A 26,589-nucleotide genomic window follows, 5' to 3' on the forward strand; every position below is an offset into this window, starting at 1 on the left:
TCTGCTTTGTTAGAGTGGGGGGTTACTACATCTTGTAGTAAACACCCTTCTTCCACTCTTTCTTCTGTTAGCTGAGGAGCCACCCACTCAGGCTTAACAGTTGCCTGACTAGCCAGGACTTCTTGTGGGTCAGGTTGGACTTTACCAGTGCCACATTTGGAGTTCTCCCCTACTGGAGCAGAATCTCCTTGGCTTGCTGGAACCTTGGCTAAAGGTTGTCCACCCTTCCTACACAGTTTTCTTTTCTTTTTCTTCTGGGGCCTACTTGCATTTACTGCAGAGGCAGGACCTCCAGAATCCTTGGGAGAGGACTGGCACTGGACCATTTCCTCTCTTGGGCTCTGACTAACCTCTCGGTAGTCATTTCCAAGGAGAAAATCAAGGGGGAGGTCTGTACTGACTACCACCCTTCTCCAGCTAAAAGTCCCACCCACTTCTATGGGCACAAAAGCCACAGGCCTATCAGTGACCCTGTCTGGGCTAACTCTTACTCTGGCAGTCTCACCTGGAATGTACTGGTTTGACAACACCAGCCTGTCATGCACAATAGTGTGACTGGCACAAGTCTCTCTCAGGGCAGTGGCTGGGATTCCATTCACCAGTAGGTGGTGGAAGTGTCTACTTCCCTCTGGAATCTCCAACTCACCTGTTGGGACCTTTTTCCAGTTGAAGGCTATAAAGACCTCCTCATCTGAGGAGTCATCCCCAATGGCTACACTGGTTACCCCTGGGATTTTGCTAGGGGGTTTGTTTTTGGGACAAGAAGTGTCCTTGGTGTGGTGCCCTGTCTGTCTACAGTTATGGCACACCATGCCTTAGTGGCATCCCAGTTCTTACCCTGGTACCTACCTTTGTTTTGGGTTGTGTCTTGGGGCCCACCCACCTGTTCTGGTTTTTGGGGGCCTACAGAGGACTCTTTCTTTGTTTCTAGTGTCACCCACTTTCTCCTGGGGAGGCTTTGTAACCCCTTTCTTTTGGTCACCCCCAGTGGAAGTTTTGGTTACCCTAGTCTTGACCCAGTGGTCTGCCTTCTTTCCCAATTCTTGGGGAGAAATTGGACCTAGGTCTACCAGATACTGATGCAACTTTTCATTGAAGCAGTTACTTAAAATGTGTTCTTTCATAAACAAATTATAAAGCCCAACATAGTCATGCACTTCATTTCCAGTTACCCAAACATCTAGTGTTTTCACTGAGTAGTCTACAAAATCAACCCAGGTCTGGCTCGAGGATTTTTGAGCCCCCCTGAATCTAATTCTATACTCCTCAGTGGAGAATCCAAAGCCCTCAATCAGGGTACCTACCCTTCATGAGGTCATAAGATTCTGCATCTTTTCCAGAGAGTGAGAGGAGTCTATCCCTACACTTTCCAGTGAACATTTCCCAAAGGAGAGCACCCCAGTGAGATCTGTTTACTTTGCTGGTTGCACAAGCCCTCTCAAAAGCTGTGAACCATTTGGTGATGTCATCACCATCTTCATATTTAGTCACAATCCCTTTAGGGATTTTTAACATGTCAGGAGAATCTCTGACCCTATTTAAGTTGCTGCCACCATTGATGGGACCTAGGCCCATCTCTTGTCTTTCCCTTTCTATGGCTAGGATCTGTCTTTCCAAAGCCAATCTTTTGGCCATCCTGGCTAACAGGAGGTCATCTTCACTGAGGCTATCCTCAGTGATTTCAGAGGTGCTGGCCCCTCCTGTGAGGAAAGCAGCATCTCTGACTAACACAGTTGGAGTCAGGTATTGAGGGTCCCTGATCTCCCTAATTAGGACTGGAAGGGGGGGATTCTCCTCCAAGTCACTAACATCATCCTCTGGGTTGTCATCCTCAGAGGGGTTGGCTTTTTCAAACTCTGCCAAAAGCTCCTGGAGCGGTTGTTTGGAGGGTCTTAAGCCAATTGGGATTTTCTTTATTTTGCAGAGAGACCTTAGCTCCCTCGTCTTAAGATGAAGGTAAGGTGTGAGGTCGAGTTCCACCACATTCTCATCTGCACCAGGCATTATGTTTCTAAAAGTTGGAATACTTTTTAAGAATCTAAAACTATCTCTAGAACTTAATTCAAACTTTCACAAAACTTTTAAACTCTAAAAGAAATGTTAACAGGGACTAACACAAGGCCCTAGCAGGACTTTTAAGAATTTTGAAAAATAGTTCAAATTGCAAAAATCAATTTCTAATGAATTTTTTTGGAATTTGTCGTGTGATCAGGTATTGGCTGAGTAGTCCAGCAAGTGCAAAGTCTTGTACCCCACCGCTGATCCACCAATGTAGGAAGTTGGCTCTGTATGCACTATTTCAAAGTAAGGAATAGTATGCACAGAGTCCAAGGGTTCCCCTCAGAGGTAAGATAGTGGCAAAAAGAGATAATACTAATGCTCTATTTTGTGGTAGTGTGGTCGAGCAGTAGGCTTATCAAAGGAGTAGTGTTAAGCATTTGTTGTACACACACAGGCAATAAATGAGGAAGACACACTCAAAGACAATTCCAGGCCAATAGGTTTTTGTATAGAAAAATATATTTTCTTAGTTTATTTTAAGAACCACAGGTTCAAATTTTACTTGTAATACTTTAAATGAAAGATATGGCAGGTAGGTACTTTAGGAACTTTGAATAATCACAATAGCATATATACTTTTCAAATAAATCACATATAGCTATTTTAAAACTAGACAGTGCAATTTTCACAGTTCCTAGGGGGAGTAAGAGTTTGTTAGTTTTTGCAGGTAAGTAAACCACCTACGGGGTTCAAGTTTGGGTCCAAGGTAGCCCACCGTTGGGGGTTCAGAGCAACCCCAAAGTTACCACACCAGCATCTCAGGGCCGGTCAGGTGCAGAGTTCAAAGTGGTGCCCAAAACGCATAGGCTTCAATGGAGAAGGGGGTGCCCCGGTTCCAGTCTGCCAGCAGGTAAGTACCCGCGTCTTCGGAGGGCAGACCAGGGAGGGTTTGTAGGGCACCGGGGGGCACACAAGATAGCACAGAAAGTACACCCTCAGCAGCACGGGAGCGGCCGGGTGCAGTGTGCAAACACGCGTCGGGTTTCCAATGTAAATCAATGGGAGACCAAGGGGTCTCTTCAGCGATACAGGCAGGCAAGGGGGGGCTCCTCAGGGTAGCCACCACCTGGGCAAGGGAGAGGGCCTCCTGGGGGTCACTCCTGCACTGGAGTTCCGATCTTTCAGGTCCTGGGGGCTGCGGGTGCAGAGTCTTTACCAGGCGTCGGGATCTGGGAGTCAGGCAGCTGCGGTCAGGGGGAGCCTCGGGATTCCCTCTGCAGGCATCGCTGTGGTGACTCAGGGGGGGCAACTCTGGCTACTCACGGTCTCGTAGTCGTTGGGGAGTCTTCCCTGAAGTGTTGTTTCTCCACAAGTCGAGCCGGGGGCGTCGGGTGCAGAGTAGCAAGTCTCACGCTTCCGGCGGGAAACGCAGTTGTCTTGAAGTTGCTTCTTTGGAAACAAAGTTGCAGTCTTGGGTGAACAGAGCCGCTGTCCTCTGGAGTTTCTTGGTCCTTCTAGAGCAGGGCAGTCCTCTGAGGATTCAGATGTCGCTGGTCCTGGGGAAAGCGTCGCTGGAGCAGTGTCTTTTCGAAGTGGGGAGAGAGGCCGGTAGAGCTGGGGCCAAAGCAGTTGGTGTCTCCGTCTTCTTCTGCAGGGTTTTTCAGCTTAGCAGTCCTCTTCTTCTTAGGTTGCAGGAATCTGAGTTCCTAGGTTCTGGGGAGCCCTTAAATACTAAATTTAAGGGCGTGTTTAGGTCTGGGGGGTTAGTAGCCAATGGCTACTAGCCCTGAGGGTGGCTACACTCTCTTTGTGCCTCCTCCCTGAGGGGAGGGGGGCACATCCCTAATCCTATTGGGGGAATCCTCCATCTGCAAGATGGAGGATTTCTAAAAGTCAGTCACCTCAGCTCAGGACACCTTAGGGGCTGTCCTGACTGGCCAGTGACTCCTTGTTTTTCTCCTTATCTCTCCTGGACTTGCCCCCAAAAGTGGGGGCTGTGTCCAGGGGGCGGGCATTTCCACTAGCTGGAGTGCCCTGGGGCATTGTAACACAACGCCTGAGCCTTTGAAGCTCACTGCTAGGTGTTACAGTTCCTGCAGGGGGGAGGTGTGAAGCACCATCACCCAGAGCAGGCTTTTGTTTCTGTCCTCAGAGAGCACAAAGGCTCTCACCGCATGGGGTCAGAAACTCGTCTCTCAGCAGCAGGCTGGCACAGACCAGTCAGTCCTGCACTGAACAATTGGGTAAAATACAGGGGGCATCTCTAAGATGCCCTCTGAGTGCATTCTTTAATAAATCCAACACTGGCATCAGTGTGGGTTTATTATTCTGAGAAGTTTGATACCAAACTTCCCAGTATTCAGTGTAGCCATTATGGAGCTGTGGAGTTCATTTTTGACAGACTCCCAGACCATATACTATTATGGCTACCCTGCACTTACAATGTCAAAGGTTTTGCTTAGACACTGTAGGGGCATAGTGCTCATGCACATATGCCCTCACCTGTGGTATAGTGCACCCTGCCCTAGGGCTGTAAGGCCTGTTAGAGGGGTGACTTACCTATGCCATAGGCAGTGTGAGGTTGGCATGGCACCCTGAGGGGAGTGCCATGTCGACTTAGTCATTTTCTCCCCACCAGCACACACAAGCTGGCAAGCAGTGTGTCTGTGCTGAGTGAGGGGTCCCTAGGGTGACATAAGACATGCTGCAGCCCTTAGAGACCTTCCCTGGCATCAGGGCCCTTGGTACCAGGGGTACCAGTTACAAGGGACTTACCTGGGTGCCAGGGTTGTGCCAATTGTGGAGACAATGGTACATTTTAGGTGAAAGAACACTGGTGCTGGGGCCTGGTTAGCAGGGTCCCAGCACACTTCTCAGTCAAGTCAGCATCAGTATCAGGCAAAAAGTGGGGGGTAACTGCAACAGGGAGCCATTTCTTTACAGTAGGTGGCTGCAGGAGCGTGATTAAGATACGGTCATATTTCCGCTCGGCAAGCCCCGTCACCCGTGATAACTTTACCTTTAAAGTGACTGGTAATCTTCACTTGTATGTCCTTTCCTATTATAAATGAGTGGGTGTTGCATCCACCAGGTGGTAGCACAAGAGACAAATTCAAACGTTGTTAAATCAGATCTCTGCATGCTCGTGTTAATACAGGTCACATCCAGATTCCCGCAGGACTATGCAGAGGCACCAGACAGAGGTTCAGGCCCATGCAGTGTTTAGCATTGAGGGTGATACAAGGCAATCTATCTGGCAATGGTCTTTCCTAGTAGCCTCTAAGACAAATCATGGCTTATGAAAGCCATGAAAAGTTGGTCCAAAGACTTTATAAGTTTTATTGAGGTAGAAGAGCTAAACGTCTCAAGTGTTGCTAACCCCCCCCCCCACATACAGCTCAAAAGATTTTACACCCTTGACTTTATGACAATTACATTTTCCCTACAAGAAAGCAACTACTACCACATACAGAACTGCAGGGTTAATCAATACAAAGGCCGGGTTGTCTTAGAGATCCACAATACTACCCATCTATAGACTCTGATATCGCAAGCTCAGCTTTCTCTAGAAATCCTTATCCAGTCAGTGGACCTGGCAATCAATTGCAGGGGGGGATTTTAGGAAGAATGTCAAGCTTGGCATCACAGCACAGATTACCTCCCTTGCATTAGGTTTACGTTGCTTATATGGTCCTCTGTGTGCTACATGACATTCAGTACTATTTTCCCTCACCTCCCTTCGCTGCTTTGGATTGTTTCCCTTTTGACGAGGTCTAGTTTAGTTCCACCACAGCTTAAATGAAAATGTCACTTACCCAGTGTACATCTGTTTGTGGCATCGGTCGCTGAGATTCACATGGTCTGCATAGCTCGCCATCTGGTGTTGGGTCGGAGTGTTACAAGTTGTTTTTCTTCGAAGAAGTGTTTTCGAGTCACTGGACCGAGTGGCTCCTCCTTCTGTGCTCATTGCGCATGGGCGTCGACTCCATCTTCGATTGTTTTCCCCGCAGAGGGTGAGGTAGGAGTTGTACTATAGTAATAGTGCCCGCGCAATGAAATGTGTAAGTATGTACCTATTAAAGGTTTAAATAATATATATACAAATGTACAAAATTGAAGGTAACTTCTGAACTGCTACAGGCTTCCGGGGAGGTGGGTGGGCCCATGTGAATCTCAGCGACCGATGCCACGAACAGATGTACACTGGGTAAGTGACATTTTCAGTTCGATGGCATCTGTCGCTGTAGATACACATGGTCTGCATAGACTAGTAAGCAGTTATTTCCCCATAAGCGGTGGATTAGCCTGTAGGAGTAGAAGTTGTCTGAAATAGAGTTCTTAATACAGCTTGACCTACTGCGGCTTGTTGTGCGGATAGCACATCTATACAGTAGTGTTTGGTGAATGTGTGAGGCGTAGACCATGTGGCTGCCTTACATATTTTATGCATTGGGATGTTTCCTAAAAAGGCCATTGAAGCACCTTTTTTCCTTGTTGAATGTGCCCTGGGAGTAATGGGCAGTTGTCTTTTTGCTTTAAGGTAGCAGATTTGGATGCATTTAACAATCCATCTGGCTATACCTTGTTTTGATATTGGGTTACCTGCATGAGGTTTTTGGAATGCAATAAATAGCTGTTTAGTCTTTCTGATGTTCTTTGTTCTGTCAATGTAGTACATTAATGCTCTTTTGACATCTAATGTATGTAGTGCTCTTTCAGCCACAGAATCTGGCTGTGGGAAAAAAACAGGTAGTTCTACCGTTTGATTTAGATGGAACGGTGAAATAACTTTTGGTAAAAATTTTGGATTAGGTCATAGGACGACCTTATTTTTATGTATTTGTATAAAAGGTTCCTGTGTTGTGAATGCTTGAATTTCACTTACTCTTCTCAGAGATGTAATGGCGATGAGAAAGGCAACTTTCCAGGTTAGGAATTGTATTCCGCAAGAGTGCATGGGTTCGAAAGGTGGGCCCATGAGTCTTGTTAGGACCACGTTTAGGTTCCATGAAGGAACAGGTGGTGTTCTTGGTGGTATAATTCTTTTAAGACCTTCTATGAATGCTTTGATGACTGGTATCCTATACAAGGAAGTTGAATAGGTAGTCTGCAGGTATGCAGATATTGCTGCAAGGTGTATTTTAATAGAAGAGAAGGCTAGCCTTGCTTTTTGTAAATGGAGCAAGTAATTTATTATATGTTTTGGAGTTGCGTCTAGTGGTTGTATCTGATTATGATGGCAGTAACAAACAAACCTTTTCCACTTACTTGCGTAGCAGTGTCTAGTGGATGGCCTTCTGGCCTGCTTTATGACCTCCATACACTCTTGGCTAAGTTATAAGTGTCCGAATTCTAGGATTTCAGGAGCCAGATTGCTAGATTCAGCGATGCTGGATCTGGGTGTCTGATCTGTTGGTTGTGTTGCGTTAACAGATCTGGTTTGTTCGGCAGTTTGATGCGGGGTACTACAGAAAGATCTAGCAGTGTTGTGTACCAGGGTTGTCGTGCCCACGCTGGTGCTATTAAAATGAGTTTGAGTTTGTTTTGACTCAATTTGTTCACTAGATAAGGGAGGAGAGGGAGAGGAGGAAAAGCGTAAGCAAATATTCCTGACCAGTTCATCCATAGGGCATTGCCTTGGGATTGCTTGTGTGGGTATCTGGACGCGAAGTTTTGGCATTTTGCGTTCTCTTTTGTTGCAAATAAGTCTATTTGAGGTGTTCCCCAGAGTGTGAAGTAGGTGTTCAGAATTTGTGGGTGGATTTCCCATTCGTGGACTTGTTGGTGATCTCGAGAGAGATTGTCTGCCAGTTGATTCTGGATCCCTGGAATAAACTGTGCTATGAGGCGAATTTGATGGTGGATTGCCCACTTCCATATGTTTTGAGCTAATAAGCTTAACTGCGTTGAATGTGTCCCTCCTTGTTTGTTTAGATAATACATCGTTGTCATGTTGTCTGTTTTGACAAGGATGTATTTGTGGGTTATGATTGGTTGGAAAGCTTTTAGTGCTTGAAAAACTGCTAATAATTCTAGATGATTTATATGCAGTTTTGTTTGATGTATGTTCCATATTGTCCTCTTATGTTGTGTTGATTGAGATGTGCTCCCCACCCTGTCATGGAAGCATCTGTTGTTATTACGTACTGTGGCACTGGCTCTTGGAAAGGCCGCCCTTTGTTTAAATTTATACTGTTCCACCATAGAAGCGAGAGGTAAGTTTGGCGGTCTATTAACACCAGATCTAGAAGGTGACCCTGTGCTTGAGACCACTGTGAGGCTAGGCATTGTTGTAAGGGCCTCATGTGCAGTCTTGCGTTTGGGACAATGGCTATGCATGAGGACATCATGCCTAGGAGCTGTAGTATTGTTCTTGCTTGTATTGTTTGATTTGGAGACATGTGTTGAATGACTCTGTTGAAATTGTGAATTCTTTGTGGAGTTGGCGTTGCTACTCCTTTTGTCGTGTCTATTATGGCTCCTAGATATTGCTGTACTTTGCTTGGCTGAATGTTGGATTTTGCAAAGTTGACGGTGAACCCTAGTTTGTAGAGGGTTTGTATGACTTGATATGTGTGGTTTGAGCATTGTGTGAGCGAACTGGTTTTGATTAGCCAGTCGTCTAGATACGGGAATACATGTATTTGCTGCCTTCTGATGTGTGCAGCGACTACTGCTAGGCATTTTGTGAATACCCTTGGAGCGGTTGTTAAACCGAAAGGCAATACTTTGAATTGGTAATGTATTCCTTTGAATACAAACCTTAGATATTTTCTGTGTGATTGATGTATTGGTATATGGAAATATGCGTCTTTGAGGTCTAGGGTTGTCATGTAGTTGTGTTTTTTGAGCAATGGTAACACTTCTTGTAGTGTGACCATGTGAAAGTGGTCTGATTTGATGAATGTGTTTACTACTCTGAGGTCCAGAATTGGTCTCAGTGTTTTGTCCTTTTTTGGTATCAAGAAGTACAGTGAATAAACTCCTGTGTTTATTTGTGTGCTTGGTACTAATTCTATTGCATTTTTTTGCAGTAGTGCTTGAACTTCTATCTCTAGAAGCTGTGAATGGTGTTTTGATAAATTTTGTGATTTTGGTGGTATGTCTGGAGGGAATTGCAGGAATTCTATGCAATAACCATGTTGGATAATTGCTAGGACCCATGTGTCTGTAGTTATTTCCTCCCATGCTTTGTAATATTGACCTATCCTTCCCCCCACTGGTGTTGTGTGGGGGGGGTGAGCGACGTGTGAGTCACTGCTTGTTGGTAGTGGTTTTGGGGCTTTGAAATCTTCCTCTATTCCTAGGGAATTGCCCTCCTCTATACTGGCCCCAAAAGCCTCCCCTGTACTGTCCCTGGTAGGTGGACGGTGCGGACTGTGAGGTACTGGCTTGTGTGGCCTGACCCCGAAACCCTCCTCTAAAAGGTGTTTTGCGGAAGGTGGTATAAGATCCTCTGCTCTGCGGGGAGTAGAGTGCGCCCATGGCCTTGGCAGTGTCAGTGTCCTTTTTGAGCTTTTCTATGGCTGTGTCGACCTCCGGACCGAACAGCATTTTTTCGTTTACTGGCATGTTAAGTACTGCCTGCTGAATTTCCGGCTTGAATCCAGACGTTCTGAGCCATGCGTGCCTACGGATGGTAACCGACGTATTAATGGTCCTTGCGGCTGTGTCTGCTGCATCCATAGAGGAGCGTATTTGATTGTTGGAAATGTTTTGACCCTCTTCAACAACCTGTTTTGCTCTTTTTTGTAGATCTTTTGGGAGATGTTCAATGAGATGCTGCATCTCATCCCAGTGGGCTCTGTCGTATCGCGCTAGCAGCGCTTGTGAGTTTGCGATGCGCCACTGGTTTGCTGCCTGGACAGCGACCCTCTTCCCGGCTGCATCAAACTTTCTGCTTTCTTTATCTGGGGGAGGTGCATCCCCAGAAGTGTGTGAATTTGCCCGTTTTCTGGCAGCCCCTACCACCACAGAATCTGGTGGCAGCTGAGAGGTGATGAATACAGGGTCCGTAGGAGGCGCCTTATACTTTTTGTCCACTCTAGGCGTTACTGCCCTGCTTTTGACTGGCTCTTTGAAGATCTCCTTTGCATGGCGAAGCATGCCTGGGAGCATAGGCAGGCTTTGGTAGGAGCTGTGGGTGGAGGAGAGGGTGTTAAATAAAAAGTCATCCTCTACTTGTTCAGAGTGTAGTTCCACATTATGGAACTGAGCTGCTCTAGCCACCACTTGTGAATAGGCTGTGCTGTCCTCAGGTGGTGATGGCCTAGTTGGGTATGTGTCTGGGCTGTTATCAGACACTGGTGCATCGTACAAGTCCCACGCGTCTTGATCTTGGTCGTCGTGGCTCATGGCGGTGTGAGCTGGCGAATGTGACGGGGTGTAAGTTGGTGAAGCCGGAGTTACAGGTGGAGGCGAGGGAGGAGGTGTTACCGTCTTTGCTGTTTGTTGCTGAGGAGCCTCTCGTGCTACAAACTGAAGTGTTCTCTTTCTTTTGACAGGTGGAAGGGTACTGATCTTCCCTGCTGAATAAAGATACGCTTCTGCGTGTGATCCACTTCAGTGGATTGCAGTTCCTGTTCGAATCTGTGTCTTTTCATTTGTGAAGACATAGAAAGTTCTTCAGTATAGGAGCCTGAAACTGGGTCTGTTGGTGCTTTTTTCGGCTCCGAAAACCCTGTTGTTTGTTTTTTCGGCTCCGAGGTAACCTTCCTCTTCTTTTGTGCCGAAAAATCTTGGCCTCTATGATCTTCGGCGCCACTGTCTCGGCGTCGATCCGTGTCGACACCGAACTCTCGGTGTCGATGCTTCTCTTTAGCACTCTCTCGGTCCCGAGGAGGCTGCGTGCCGGTGTCTCGACCGGAGTCGGACGATCTCGACACTGAATGGGCCTTTTTCGGTGCCGATTGTTGGTCACCGTGAATTTGGGTTGAGCCATGGCCGGTTGGCAGTGGCGTCCCCTGGGCCTTTTTGCCTTTTTTAATTTCTGATCTCGATGTCTTACTCACAGTTTTTGTATGGTCGAGTTCGTCGGAGTCTGAATCCTGGATGGAAAAGGATTCCTCCTGTTCCTCTTCTGTCTCGAACTGTCGATGCTCTTTTGGCGTGGACGCCATCTGCAGTCTTCTCGCTCGACGGTCGCGCAGAGTTTTTCGGGATCGGAACGCCCGACAGGCCTCACAGGATTCTTCGCTGTGCTCGGGTGACAGGCACAGGTTACAGACCGAGTGTTGGTCCGTATAAGGATATTTGTTGTGGCATTCAGGGCAGAATCGAAACGGGGTCCGTTCCATCGGCGTTGTTCTCCACGCGGTCGGGCCGACTAGGCCCCGACGGTGTGCCGAAATCTACCCCGAAGGGCACCGAAGCGCTTCGATGTTCAATGCGTTGTCGTATGTGTTTATCTCGAACCGGATCGCAACGATACCGTCGAAAATCTTCCGTTTTCAGCTATCTTTCCGTTCCGAAACTCGGAGCGACAGGAACACGTCCGAACCCGATGGCGGAAAGAAAACAATCGAAGATGGAGTCGACGCCCATGCGCAATGAGCACAGAAGGAGGAGCCACTCGGTCCAGTGACTCGAAAACACTTCTTCGAAGAAAAACAACTTGTAACACTCCGACCCAACACCAGATGGCGAGCTATGCAGACCATGTGTATCTACAGCGACAGATGCCATCGAACTTATGTTTTCTCATGTTGGTTGACCTATGTATCAGTAGTTTCATGTAAAGCACTCTATCACCTTTTTAATATAGTAGTATTATATAAATATTGCTCAGATTGTATTGTATTGTATTGTATTGTAATAGTATTTATATAGCGCTTACTGCCCCTGACGAGGCGTTGAATCGCTTTTCGGTGAGTAGCACGCTACTCTGGAACCCAACAAGAATTAGTGATGGATTAGTATCGGGAAATATGAGTACAGTTTTAGTATTATTATGAGTTAATTTGAGCCGCGGATATGAGAGTTTGTTAGTTAGATTGACTGGAGTAATGGAGGGGTGGAGGAGGAAAGAAATCCAGAAGTGTTAATTGGGAGTATATCCTTCATTTACTCAACCCAAAAGCTTGGGATGAGTAAAGGGGGATGGAGGCGGGAAGAGTCTGTGGAAGGGTTAGGGAGAGCATAGTAGCAGGGTGAGATAAATGAGAGAGAATGTAGTAGGGTTGTGTGGGAGGTCATGGTAGTAGAGTTAGGTTTGATGAGTTAGATGTGGAAGCGGAGGGAAGAGCTTAGGCAGAGTTATTGAGGAGATGAAAGTACTAGAAAGGATTTGGGATGAGTCAGGGTGGGGGATGGAGGATAGTTTGATAGAGACATGACATATGATGATGGGTAGATAAGTGTGATAAGATGAGACCAGGAATTAATAGATATCTAGTATAACAACCCACCCAGGAGCCATGCAATGACCCACGAACATGCCAAGCACAGAAACAACATATAGACATACATGCATACACACATACAAACACACATGAATACACACACATATGCACATACAATACAATACATAATTAGAACCATGGGTAAATATACTTAGTCAAACAGGTTTAAAGAGTGTGTGTGTATTTTATTGTTATGACATAGTAGTGATACATATTTTCTAAGGAACTATACATAACTAGAAATATACACATAAATATTTTTTCTGATTATCACCATAGGCATATGCAGTCCATAGTTGTTTGAATATGGTGGTTATGAAGGAAAGAGCCAACTCTTGAGTAGTTTTCTGAAGACTAGAAAGTTATCTGTGGCTCTTATCACCCAGAGAAGGATGTACCACCTATAGTCTTTTTCTTGCATGGTGGTGTTCTAAGGCGGGGTGCCAATCTTGAGCGGAGGTTTCTTTGTTGGATGTATTTGGTTATTTAGTTTCTGATAAAAGCGGTCCTGTTCCATGTATAGCTTTGTGGGTGATACAAAGCAGCTTGAAAGTGCATCTTCTGGCAACGGGTAACCAGTGTAGTGCTCTCAAGGCAGGGGAGATGTTGGCTTGCTGCTTTACATGCAATAGTAGCCTGGCTGCGGAATTCTGGATACGTCGTAGTTTTTTCATAATAGATAGAGATTATCCATGATAGAGGCCATTGGCATAATCCAGTTTGGATAGTACAAGCGAGATAACCCTATTGGCTGTCCATCACTTCCTCTGTTGATCTAGGCACCTCCTTCCTGCGCCCCAATCACCACCTGTGCTGAAGTACACAGGGCTGCTTCTCTGTCATCTCTACTGGGACAGTTGCAGTCTACCTTCTCCATACACCAAGCCAAATTGACTGCAGATAATTCAAGGGGGTTGTGACTCATTCCCTTCAATTGCAACCTCAGATCCACTATACTGACAATGTCAGCCAGTGGCACCAGCGCCGAACCACCTTACTCCAACGCATTCAGTGGTCTCTTAGGTTATGGCTGCTAATTTATATCAGAGTGCTTTGAAGGTGGTACACGTTAAGGGTTCGGTCGAAGTGAGCCACATGGGAACTCTAAGGTAAGCAACCGCTCATGTTGGTATCACAGCCACGATCCCTAGTTTTTAAATTTCAATAGCCTATGCAGTTTTTAATCACAGTTCTCTTCAATGTATGGGTTCTCCTTTAACTAAGTTTGAAAATGTTCTTCTATCGCTATAGTTAAATCCATCACTCTTAAAGAGGCGAAAAGCTACAAAACAACCGAGGAATATAGGGTTTCTCAGGGAAATGTTTTCAGTTATTCAGAGTCTTACCTTCATGTGGTGCTATTACATAATGGCTTCCACTAATATAGTCTCCAGCAATTCCTAACTGGGAAGCATCTGCTGCAGAACTGTCGCCATCCATCTGGTAGAAAACAGAAAAAAATCTCAGGAAAACAAATGCAGACTAACAAGGAGATAAACAGCAGACTAGATAGCTGAATTCACAGTTGAATACATAACCATATCTTTTTCACTTTTGTCTCATAAATACAAACATCAGAGACAGAATATGAGCAGCTGACACACCCTTGCGATCTCCGTGCTCCTCCCCATACAAACTTGTCCACTGCTTTCCACACACCTTCCCAATAAGCTTGAATTATTTATTTTAACAACCTCCTCCACCCCACTCCTCCTTAGCTCACCACTTGCAGCTCCCACGGCCGGGCGTTTACTTGACCCCATGACTGCTCTAACACTGGCCCCTTCCCTCCCTCATAAAGTTCTTTTTGTTTATAAAAAGAAACGGGGCATTCAAAAAAAAATTTTTAAGTGCTTAGGCACCCTTTATATCATTTACTGCACCAAGATTAGTGTTAACCATCTTGGAAGGGTAAATTAAAGTGACCAACACGTTAGTGACGTGTCATTAAGGTGGGAAAGTCTTAAGAGTCATAAGTGCCTGCCTATGAGTGATGTCCACATGCACACTCATACCTCATTGTGCTTTTTTTTCTTTTTGCTGCTACTGTTCGGCATTGCCGAACAAGTACCGACATTGCAGTAGGTCTGTATTCCCAAAGCCAAAAGGAGAGACTTATAGGCTTTTGCTATTGGACAAACTTTATTCCTAGCCATTACAAATTGCACTAAGTGCCCAAGAATGGTTTCAGAAATATGCACAAAATAATTTCACAGTCCCAAAGATGCCCTGGGGATGTTTACCAACTGGATTAACGTGTTGACACTCCTCAAAGAGGCTGCATGGTTAAATATTTATGGTTATTGCATTAAGACATTGCTTTTTGTACCAAACCCTACAATCACTGTTTGCACATGTATGTAAATCTTTTTGTACTGAATAAACACAGCACGAACACTTAAGTACTGAGTCATACTCATTGTTTTAGATTTGTATATCCTTTGAAGTATTTCCTTTGTTTCTCTTTACAAAGAGACTCGTGGATATTTCGTAGCTGTTTTGTGAATTGAATTATATTTCATAACAATATTATTTAAATGGGTCAACAACATACTCGAAGATGTAATTCAATTAATTATAATTGATGCTGATCCAAAGAAACCATTATTTTGTGTACAAGTAATCCTAGACTTTTAGGGTAATTCTGGAAAAAACGGGTGGAGTTCAACTTGATGTAAACAATATTAAATCCTCTCCCAAGCCACTAAATTCCAGTGATCCACTGCTCTTCACTTAGAATCATGCTATATAAATATCTATGCATATATTCATGCAATTACAAATGAGGGACATATTATAATATTTCACTAGGTCTGGGATTAATCTTAATAAAAGTATACAGAGAATATACTCCCTTATGGGGGCTTTCAGACAGCTTTCTTCATAAATTGGCTTTTTATTGTGTCATTCACACTTTTGTTCCGCCAACCACAACACACATCGGAGGGTTAGCCAACTTCAGCCATTGGCTATCTTCACTGTGCATGATGGCATTCTGCTCTTGCACTATGTGCACATTCACACAAAAAGCAGTACCCTTGTACAGTTGTTACAGAAACAGCTCACAATGATTAGCAAAACCAGAGTTTGGTAGCCATCACCTGACCGGTTGGCTTCACCAATGCTTATTTTTAATTTATCAGCAACACAAAATATAATCCATTTGCTCATATGCACAATGTGTTACATAGAGTTGCAGAGCACAGCTTCTACAAGAACCAAGGCAGAGAAATTAAGTGTAGCCAAGCAAGTTTCAGAGGAATGCAAATGTGTTATCTTTATGCAATCATCGCTATATACTGGCGATTGAATGTCAGAGAGAGTAAATTCTCCCCATTTGGCCAAAAGCAAAACGTTTACAATATCAAAAGTAACAATACATGGAGGAGGAAAAAGACCCCAAAATTACAAACACTACATGTGACTTCATAACCGAATCCCATATTTCCAAGTCAACAGGGACACAAAGAAAGCTTTCACTGGGAATTACAGTTGTTATTGGAAGGACACACGTGTAGAGATCAACAACAACATTAATGGAGAAGTTGGATAAAGTTCCTATTATAGGAATGTTGGGCCAGATGTACAACCGTTTTTAGCAGTCGCAAACAGAGATTTGGCCCATTTGCGACTGCTAAAACAGTCTCTGACATGTACAAACCCGATTTTTTGAGTCAGTTACCTATTACCAACTCACAAAATATGGTTTTCGAGTTGCTATTAGGAAGAGCTGTTCCAAGGGAGTCCCTTCCTAATAGCGAGTCGATGGGGATGTACAATTGTTTTGTGACCAGAATGCGGTTGCAAAACAAGCGCAGTTTACTGCTTACTTCAAGTAGGTGATAAGCCAGTCGCAAACGGGAAGAGGTCCCTCAGATGACCCTTTCCCCTTTGTGAACGGTAGCAAAAATGTTTAAGAGCAACCAGTGGTCCCATGGACCACTGCATACTCTTAAAAAATGAAACAGGAACGTTTCATTTTTATTTTTTAAACTCTCAACATTTTCCTTTAAGTTACTTTGTTTAAAAGCAAAAAGAGACATGTGGTCTACTGTCCCAGCAGGCCACCATTCCTATGCTATTGCCCATTCCCGATGGGTCGCAAATTGCGACCTGCCTCATGAATATTGATGAGGCGGGTCAATTGTGACCTTATTTGGAATCACTAAGTTTGTCTGTGATACATTAGTACATGTCCTTTTGTGACTCACAAATTGCGAGTCGCAAACATTCGAAATCTGCAAGTCGCAAAAGGAAACGGTCGTACATCTGGCCCTTTGTTTTTCTTGCATTTTAAATATATCTGAGCAAGGATCACTAAGCATGCTGAGCCTCCCAAACAGTTCTGCCACCATTGACACACTGGATCACAAGAGTATCCTACACGAATCCAATCGCCAAACAGTTTAATGACAGGCACTGTAATCTAACAGCCATTCCAGTCTCTCATTCTCTTCCAATACATAAGTAAAACACCATACAGACCTGCCAAAAGCCCACATTGTCTTCCTGGGTAGATTTGTATGCACTCAACAGGGACAACGCATGAACCACAATAAAAGAAAATTAATTCACAAATATGTCAAACAAACAAAGCAATAGAAACACAGATGGACCAAAGCAGTTTGCAAGTTAATGGCTTGAAGACACAAATCCTTGGCCGGACCAATCTTCTTTACCAAAACAAAAAACAAAAACTGGGCTCCACTTGATCGCTTCCACCTTCTATTCAGAAACTTTTCACATCAAACTGAAGGTGAGGCACCCTAGCCTTATTTGGAATGCTGACGTCGGCCTTATTAGCCAAACAGTGATAAAGGTCAAATCCACATTCCAACAAATAAGGCTTCTTGAAAAGGTTCTATCGTTATCTACATATAAATATCAACCTTTGTGCTAGTAAGCTCTTGCCTCAACTATGGCAATGCGATATAAAATGAATTGGCTTATTAGCAAACTAACAGACAGTAAAACATACAAAACGGGGCACTCCGACTCATTTTAGGCCTTGGCAAAGATGCACACATCGTCCGGCTCAACAGAGGCCCCAACTGGCTACTTCTTAAATTCAGCAAGACATTCAAAACATCACCTTTTAGTGCCAACAGGGCTATTCTCTAATCCAAATGAAGCAAAAGAAACCTAATGCCACCAACCCACTTGTTTCTGACGTAACTGCAACAGCAAACTATTAGTAAAAAAAAACACACGCACACAAACACTAATGCAGGAGCATAGGAGACAGTTGTCTCTCAGCTGCGGGTCCTTGCCTCTGCAATGAACTACAGCCCTCCCTAAAAAACTTCAGCTCCCCTAATCTCATTAAATGTAAGGAAAAAAGAAACAAAAAAAAAACCCAACAACAAAACATCTTCAGTCTATCCTATCTTCCTAGCACCAGCCCCACATCCCCATGCCCTCATCCATCACATCGCCGTATTAACAGCTAGATTGCCTAACTCAGGGGACCCCAACTGTTTCTACAAGAGCTACTTGTGTTCAATAAAAACCATCCCAAGCTATGTATTAGTTTTGTAATAGTGATCATATCAGACAAGATTACATTGGTGGCCACCATATGCAAGAGTATTAGCGGTGACCACTGTGGTTCATTAGGCATGGCTGCCTGAAGTAATGTAATAAGAATGCCTCTACCAAGATAATACATAGTCATAGCTGCAAAGAACTTGGCACCAAGGTTATAACATTAGCAATAAGACCATCCAAATCTGAGTGATTTATCCCTCAAATATTAGCTTTTGGCAACTCTATCCTTTATCTCCAAACATCACCATCTAAGTTCTGAAAATACACACATTTCCATCTTGAGTAGACACGTTTCTGTACTGGCATACATATATCAGTTTTACCAAGGAAAAACTTCCAATTTAGTAGGCTGGGCTGCGCATAGAAGGGCTATTTTTAGGCAGCTAAAGAGCTACCAGTAGCTCACAAGCTACTCATTGGAGAAGCCTGTCCTAACTCACCAGACTGTCAAGCACAAACTGTTGGTGCACCTCTGTCAGCTGAATTACTGCAAGTGTCTAGATAAAGAGACCGTAATTACAAAAACAGATAATAAAGCTTTTTGTTCTCCACACCTATACCACGAGATTAGTGGCAAAGTTTAGTAAATGCACAGCACTTCCCACAAGGACTAACTGTGCCACCATAAAGTTAACGTTATCCTATGTCTTTGTGCTAGCTCTTTTCAACCAATAAGTCGTTTTCGGTTAAAAAAGTGTAGGGAGGAAAAAAACAGGCAGGCAACGTTTTTAAGCAAATTAATTCCAGAAGTCTACTTGCCTAATAGTGAATCGCTCCTAGAGCTCCAAATAAGATTGAAGAGCCTGAATGTGGAGTAGGCAACACTTGTGAACTCCCACACACATCCCTGATAGACCTAACACCTGGAGTACTGAAGGCACCTTTGCACCAGTGATGGGGCACAGATATTGCAAGTAATAGCAGTGCAGAATATTTGAAGTTATACACTGAACAATGGCGGCTTTATAGAAACCCTTTCCAGTATCCAGAAAACTAGGAGGAACAAATGTCCTTGGTGATGCAAAATTAGAAGTGTGCCAAACATCAATACTGAAAGATGCCATCTCAGGTGTAACTGCAATAACTGCAGAGTATATAAGGATGCCCAGATGTATGCATTGCAGTGGTTTCTCAACACGGCCATAAGAGGGAGCAGTTCCTCTATGTTTAAAAGACACTGCAGATTAAACCTTAATCTGCAGTGATTTTTAAAATAGAGAGACTCGCTCCTTTTCCAATCCTCTTTGCAAACATACTTACTGCAAACCCACCTGAAAAATTAATAATCTAAATTCTAACTCTTATTTTGAAAGACCTCAATATGACACCTGGTTACCAAGATGTATCTCCCTATTATGCATCTTTTAAGATATTCTTTAGTTACAGTCTTAATTTTATTTTGTTTGCTGCACAACACTTCGCTGACAGTTAGGTAAGTCTGCACTCTAGATGTATTGAACACGTTACTTGCCTTTGGTGATGCTTTGTCTGGTAGAGACTATCTAGCTGCAGGTTCCTCAACTTTTGAATACCCCCAGCTTTCAGACTGGATCTGGACACTTTTCAACAGTACTCCAGCTTGCCGGAAGGTGATGCCCTCCGTCTCTGAACGGACACTGTTCTGCTCTGGAAATGACATCCACGTTCGGTATGGGTGTCACTCTGGTGTGCTGACGCAAGTTGTTTTTAAGACTGTCAACGCCCACAGATGCAGAGCCTCAAAAACAAATCAGTAGGCAGAGTGCAGATTTGTACACTTGGGATCTAATTAATGAACAGAGTCCAGTCACAGAATGGGAAGGATGGAAGGGTCAGTGAGGAATCTGCAGCTCTATAGAGTTTCTACCAGAAAGGGCATTAACAAAGGTTATTAATTTGTTCTTCTGACAGAGACTTCTAGCCACAGGCTCCTCTCCTTTTGAAGAGATACCAAAGCAGTACATGTTTGGAGGCGACACCGTGAATAGACTTAAAACCGGAAATCCTGCCGCAGTGAGTGAGCAAAATGTCTCTCTCGGCGGACCCGACTGTCCAGACATTAGTGCTTCTTGAACGTATGGAGGGACACTTATGTAGGTGCCTTACATGTGTCTAGAACAGGGACTCAGTCTGCGATCATGCAGTCCTTCTTGAGGTTGATTTTTAGTTATTGTGTAGCAGATATTTATGCAGAGCATGATCCGGGGAGTGTTCTCTTCTGCACTGCCTTGCCTTTTTTTGCCTCCTGAGAACCCCAAAAACAGCTTATCGTCCACCTGATGGTCTTAGGTACGAATGATGTAGAAGCTAAGCGCTCTCTGGAGGTCCAAGCAATGCAGTCTCTTCTCCTCCTTAGATGGGTGAGGTAGAGCACAGAATACCGACAGGGTGATGGTTTGACCAATGTGGACTGGAATCACACCTTTCAGCAGGAACAATGTCGCCCGAAGAAAGTAATGTATGGTGAATTGAAAAAAAGAGCTTGAACCTTACTAACGTGACGAGGTGATGATGACGAGTAACAGTCTTAATGGTAAGTAATCCGTAATAGAAAGCTGTGAAGTGGCTCGCACAGTGTGCATTAGATAGGTCAGGACTAGATTATGGTCCCACTACAAAGGTAGAAGGGGGAAACATATGCAGAAGGCCTTTAAGAAATTGCATCATAACCGGTGACTTAAGCAATGAGGATTGATCTAACAACCGTAAAGCGTCCGAAAGATAATCCTTAACTATGCTAAAAAAAAAAAAGGCATACTGGTAAAGAGACAAAACTAACAGCAGATAACTTGGCCTGGAGGCCTGGAAGGGGTCAATTTGACATGTGCTGCACCAAGTCAAACAAGCCCACGAACCAATGAAAGTGACAGGCGTGACATGGGCTTGGTTAAAAGCCCAAAGAGATTACAACAGGGACGGAGCGCTTGTGCACTAGACCCTAAAAATGGTTCAAATGATAGGCATATTCAGTTTTTGTAGAGTGACGCCTTGATGCCAAGATGACATCAACTGCCTCTGGAGGTCTAGGGTGTTAATCAGTCACTGCTTTATCCCCGAAGCTGGACTGTGCCCAGGTGCAGAACCCTGCCCTGTTGATGCGAGAGCAGGTCCTCCTATCAGAGGACATATGCTCAAATCCAGGAGTTATGGATACTAGACTCTCCGAGTCCAGCTTAGAGCCACTGGGATGACTTGGGCCCAGTTGGTCCTGATCTTGAGAACTTGGGACAGGAGTGATATTGGTGGAATGGCTTACAGGGTACCAGAGTTTTACTAGAGGCGGAACACGCCTCTGAGCGAGAGATGTCTTGGGAATTCTAGCACACAGGCATTGTGTGTTTTCGGCAGTAGCAAATAGATCAAGCCAAGGTTCCCACCATTTGCAGAAGAGATTTTGCACCACCTCCGGGTGTAACTGCCCTTCGTGATATGCTAGGCAACTACTGTGGAGCTTGACTGAGCTGGCATTCAAGGATCCTGTCAGGTGGCCTGTGTCTCCACCATGTCCTGTTTGTTGCAGTACTTCGTGAGGGCAGTGTTCTGTGTGAGTACATGTACCAGCCTCACTGATGGCCAGCAGGAAGGTTTTTAACACCAAGTGTAGGGCCCTCAACTCCAGAAGGATGATGTGGAGCTGGTACTCTGCCAAAGACCCCAACCCAGAAGCGATGCATCGATCACCACTATTATCTCTGGGTGTGGAAGGGAGAGCGGTCTGCCACTGACCTAATCACAGTCCAGAAACCACCACTGCAGGTTGCTTGCAGTCTCCTCTTGTTGCGTAGGCGCTCATTATTCTAATGAGACTACTGGAGTTGAGCGGCAGAATCACTTGCACTGTGGGGGGACTGAGTCTGATCCACTACAGGTGACACCTGTCGGCCTAATCCGGGTTTTACTCCGGCTAACTAGCAGTGCCTCATCTCTACCCAAGAGCAGGGATGATTGGGCAGCCGAGGACATGACACAATTGACTCCCCAGGGAAATCGGGGTCACTCAGATCACATCAGTTTCTCTCCGTTACATTAGTCTCACATATACAAGGACAATCAGAGGCAGTATATGTTTCAATAAGGTTTTAAAAAAGCAAATGCATCTTAGATAATAAAGCATGTAGTGCAATAACCAGGACAGTAAAGCATGACAGGATTAAAATAGTGACGAGGAGAGTAAAGCATAAAAATAACTCTACCATATGGTCACTAGAATCATTAAAATAATTCCTACCTAGGCTATGTTAGAGCATGGCATGTTAAGCTCTAGTTCTGCTCTTCAGGTTCCCCTGGGAAGACATCATCCCTCATATCTGAGCAAGAGGCCTGTAGTCTGCATAAGCAGCTGTAGCGAAGCGTTCAGCAATCAGCATACAGTCATGGTCATCTGGCTGGAATCTCCCTCTAACGTGTATGGGATAGAGAAGTGTTTTTATAATAAAACAGCTGATGTTCTGAGAAAATGCCCCTACGTAAGGATGTGTATGTTTCTATGAACACTAGAGACAAAGCGTTACCACGTTTACCAGCAACCTATGTTACTGCAGCCTTGAGAAAAGCACAGAGTGAAAGAAATGTCTTGTTTGAGAACGTAGTGCTGACCTAGGCAAAGCACAGCTAGATAGAGAAAAATAAAACAAGACCGCAAATGTGGTTATTGACAAAATAATAAACAAAGCTGAACAAAATACATCTATTTTAAAGTGAACAGCGACAGGCCTAGTTTGCTAAAATAACGTATATGGAGCTATAACTAAAATGGCTACACACCACTTTGACATCTAAATGTGGTCGTAGAGGTACCCTTGATGTTGGGTCCACTAGGACTTCAGTTCCCACTGAAGAGCCTGCATGTTCCACCTGTCGTACTCAACCAGCAGGATGCAGGAGGCCATCAGTCCCAGCAGCCTCAGAATCACCTTCACGGAATTCAGGACTGAGTCTGAAAGAGCAGGATCATAGTGTAAATGTTATAAACTATCCTTCCAGAGGGAAATGCACAAAACAAAACGTGTCCAGGGTGGCGATGATGAAGGGGAGTGTCTGAGAAGAATCAGGTGTGACTTCGGCACGTTGATAGTGAAACCCAAAGATGATAGGAGGTTTGCTGTAGTCTAGAGGTGGCTGCCGACTGCCTCGGGCGAACCCACCTTTAACAACCAGTCGATTAGGTAGGGGAAGACTAGAACCCGAACCTCCACAGGTCTGTTGTTACAACCGCCATCACATTTGTGAATGCTTGAGGAGCACCGAATGATAGATGATCCTCTGTCATTTGTTGGTGGGGGCAGTAGCAGGAAGGGTTGGGCATACCCCTCTTGGATGGTTTGCAGGACCTGCCTGTCTGATGTTATGACCTGCCAGCCCGGCATGAATCATTGGATCCTGCCTCCAACCTAGTGGCTGTGCTCCACTAGGGGCACATTAAACAGATTTTGCAGGTGTAGTTGGAAAAGGGGAGTGAGGGGGTGTTCACTGGAGTGGTCCTACTGGCTCATTGGCCCAGACCACATGGTTAGTGGGTGCCATGGATGCGACCGCGTAACAGCTGGGAACCTTGCTGAGGTTGTAGTGGCTACAGATATGGGCTGCTTCTACCGAAACTGCAAAGTGAATGACAAGGTTGATGCAGCTGGCAAGGTGGGGTAGATACGCCAACGGAGCGTACCGTGGCCTTGTACTCTTTGAACCACTCCAGACCTGATTCTGTGTTGTCCAAAAATGTAATGTCCATAAGGGACACACGGACATTGCCTGACCACAAAGAGGCATGGTGACACTGGTACCTATGGCTCTCCAGATGGCATCAGTGGTGTCTAGCCTACAAGGAATTGCGATTTTGGCAATTTCACTGCCGTCTTGTATAGCTTGGGTAAGGACAGATCAGGGGTCTTCCTAGACACCTGAGAGGACATAAGCCACCAAATCCCAAGGAGCGTGGGACTAATGGCCTCGAAGGCAGCTGATATTAATGGGCCTGAGAGCCACATTGGTGGAATAAAATACCCTTTTTGTAAAGGGTTCTGCCCTTCTGGACTCCCTATCGAGGGGAGCAGTTGGGAAGTGTTTGGAGTAGTCTTGCTAGCCAATGCCTGAACCACTAAACTCTCGGGAGAGGGGCGTTGAAACAAAAATGAAGGGCCGTAGGGGCAGGTTGGTGGCTTCATGCAATTTGGCAGTTTATTGGGGGTAGCGGGGGGTGTTCGAGCAAGATTTGGCCCGGACCCCTAAGAGATAATAAGTGACGGCCTTGTTAAAAGACAATGGTCTGAGGTGGTCAAGACACTGATTTTGACCTGTAAAGTGGGAGGTGGAGGATGTGAACTTTGGCTGCCCTCTGCATGACCGCCATAAAGGAAGCACTTTATTGAGTGGTAGGACCTGGGGATGTGAGGATGCAAGAGTCATAAGAGGAGTTGCGGCCACAGGGGTCTTGTCTTGGAGGTCATCACAACACCTGTCTTCATGGTAGGGTTGGCCAATTTCATCACCTGCATTATAACTGTTGTCAACATTTGTGGCAAACAAGGAATGCATTGTGTGGGATTTTCCTTGTTGAGGTGTGATGTCAAGCAGTGCAGGTTGTAGTGCAACCAAAGCCACACTCGGTTACTGTTGTAGTGGCGCTAATCGGAGTTGGAGAGCACAATGGACACTTCCTCCAGTGACGATGCAGTCAGCATCGGTGTCCATGTTCTGGGGCCTGGCGTGGTTTGTGGAGCTGTAGTCATAGTCGGTAAGGGCTCTGGAAGCGGCCCAGTGATGGGTTTGGAGGGTGCAATTGTCACTAAGGCTCAACCGGCCAGGGGTAACACAGATGAACAATGTTGTGGCTCCATGCGGCACAAAGGTGCACCTGAGGGAGTCAGAAGGGATCTGAAGAGTCGCATATGGCCTCGCGGAACTCTTGAATTTCTCTCAGCGTCACAGACAGCTCTGGAAACTCGGGTCGTGCCAGGATACGCTTAGGGATGGGCTCAGACATCAAGCAACTTTCAGAGACATGGGGATGTCCACATGTCCTCTCAGGAGTTTGAAACAGGCAAGAAGGGCCAAGCCCCCTTTGGATTTTTTGTGCTTCTTCTATTTACTGAAGATGATCAACTCCTGTGGCTCCTAGACCAGAAATGGGACCAAGATTAACCCTTGGACTTAAATCGGCCCCACCAGGGGAAGAGGGGGCATGATGGGGGGTTGGGGGGTTGGTAACCACTGTTCGGTCTTTTAGAGCTTCACCTTAAGGTCCTGTATGACCTTTGGTCTCATTGATGCACAGTCACTAGAGGCCTTAGAGTTTTGGCTTGACCACAGGCAAACCTGGTAACGATCGGTCACAGACATTTGCTTGGTATCGATACAAGGCTTGAATCCTGTCATCGTGGGTGGTGACATTTCCCTTGCATACTGAATTTTAGTCATAAAACTGTCTGAAAGAGATGAGGTAGCTCTGGACCTGCATCTGGTGCCCCAGAAAATAAGAAACTGACAGCGTGCATATGTTGTGTCTATATGGGCCAGCTCCCGCATTTGTGTGGAGCCGCACAGCGTCACCTACTCGCATGCAGAAGTACTGCTTCAAAAGAAGAGGAATCTGCAGTTAGAAGTCTGTATCAAATATGTTCTTATAGATTACATTTTACATCGTGGTACTGTAAACAAAAGGTGGCAATTTCAATTGGCAAAGTAGATTCCCAGAGGAGTAATCAAGTCATTTATGCTCTACTTAATGTCAATGCTTTTTCTGAGAAGTTGGAATGTATACAGTATGAACACTTGTTGATCGTGTTGGGGTTCAGACAAGCATCACACAAGTTAATTTCAATTATCTGGAGCCACTCAGATAGGAAGTACGTTTTTTTAATGACATGTTAGGTCCTTCTGCTACAGCAACATCAGGTAGGTCCTCTCAGGGGTCCATCCTACCTCCAACTCTACATATCTCCTAGATTTCACTCCATGCCACACATCAACATTCTATTACATCATTTACTCTTGACATTCTAGACACATAATGTAGGGACACACAGCATACTACACACTATCTTTGCTTTCAAACACCACAATAATGAACAGCCATTCCCTTGCAATATGAAGTAATGAGACAATCATTCACAATAACTCAATTTCCAACAAGTCCAGCACACGCATTCATCCAATTACAACTCTCCAATACCCAAGCAAACACAAATACAACAAATAGTCACATAACCTCTGCAATGGGTCAAAACATGAGGCTTTCCACACCTCATATAAAACAAAGAAAAGGGATAACATTTAGATTGCAACTACCATTGCACAATGGTCCAAGATGTGCCTGCCCTGCGATCTCCTCAGACATGAGGCCCTTCCACCAAATGTATGCACTCAAAATGACGCCATCCAACTTTTTTACACATAGGACTTTTAGTCACAGGCGCCCAGTAAAGCAACAGCCAAGGCACAGAATCCACAGGCTTTCTTTCACAAAGGGTTTTCCAGTCATCCCCAAGCCTACACATTCATGGCACAAAAGAAAACAAACAGAAGTTTAACCATAAATCACCTCAATAAAAAATTCCATTGACACGACTCCCAAACCTGTCACCACAATGTCTCCAGACATTTATGTCACACTTCTAAGCTACACAACAAAGTCTCACACCTTCTTCAATTATCACAAGCAACACAT

At 45.0% G+C, this 26,589-nt stretch overlaps 1 protein-coding gene across 1 annotated transcript in view; it reads right to left on the bottom strand.

Moving 5' to 3' along the window:
* Window positions 1-26,589, bottom strand: part of NFYB (nuclear transcription factor Y subunit beta) — a 142,180-nt gene that overhangs the window by 85,166 nt on the left and 30,425 nt on the right. Inside the window, exon 2 of the mRNA XM_069229002.1 lies at window positions 13,748-13,841. Coding sequence (XP_069085103.1) covers window positions 13,748-13,841 — 94 coding nt within the window. The remainder of the gene's footprint in view (window positions 1-13,747; window positions 13,842-26,589) is intronic.

The sequence above is a fragment of the Pleurodeles waltl genome, chromosome 4_1, assembly GCF_031143425.1.
Source record: "Pleurodeles waltl isolate 20211129_DDA chromosome 4_1, aPleWal1.hap1.20221129, whole genome shotgun sequence".
NCBI classification, from domain to species: Eukaryota; Metazoa; Chordata; class Amphibia; order Caudata; family Salamandridae; genus Pleurodeles; species Pleurodeles waltl.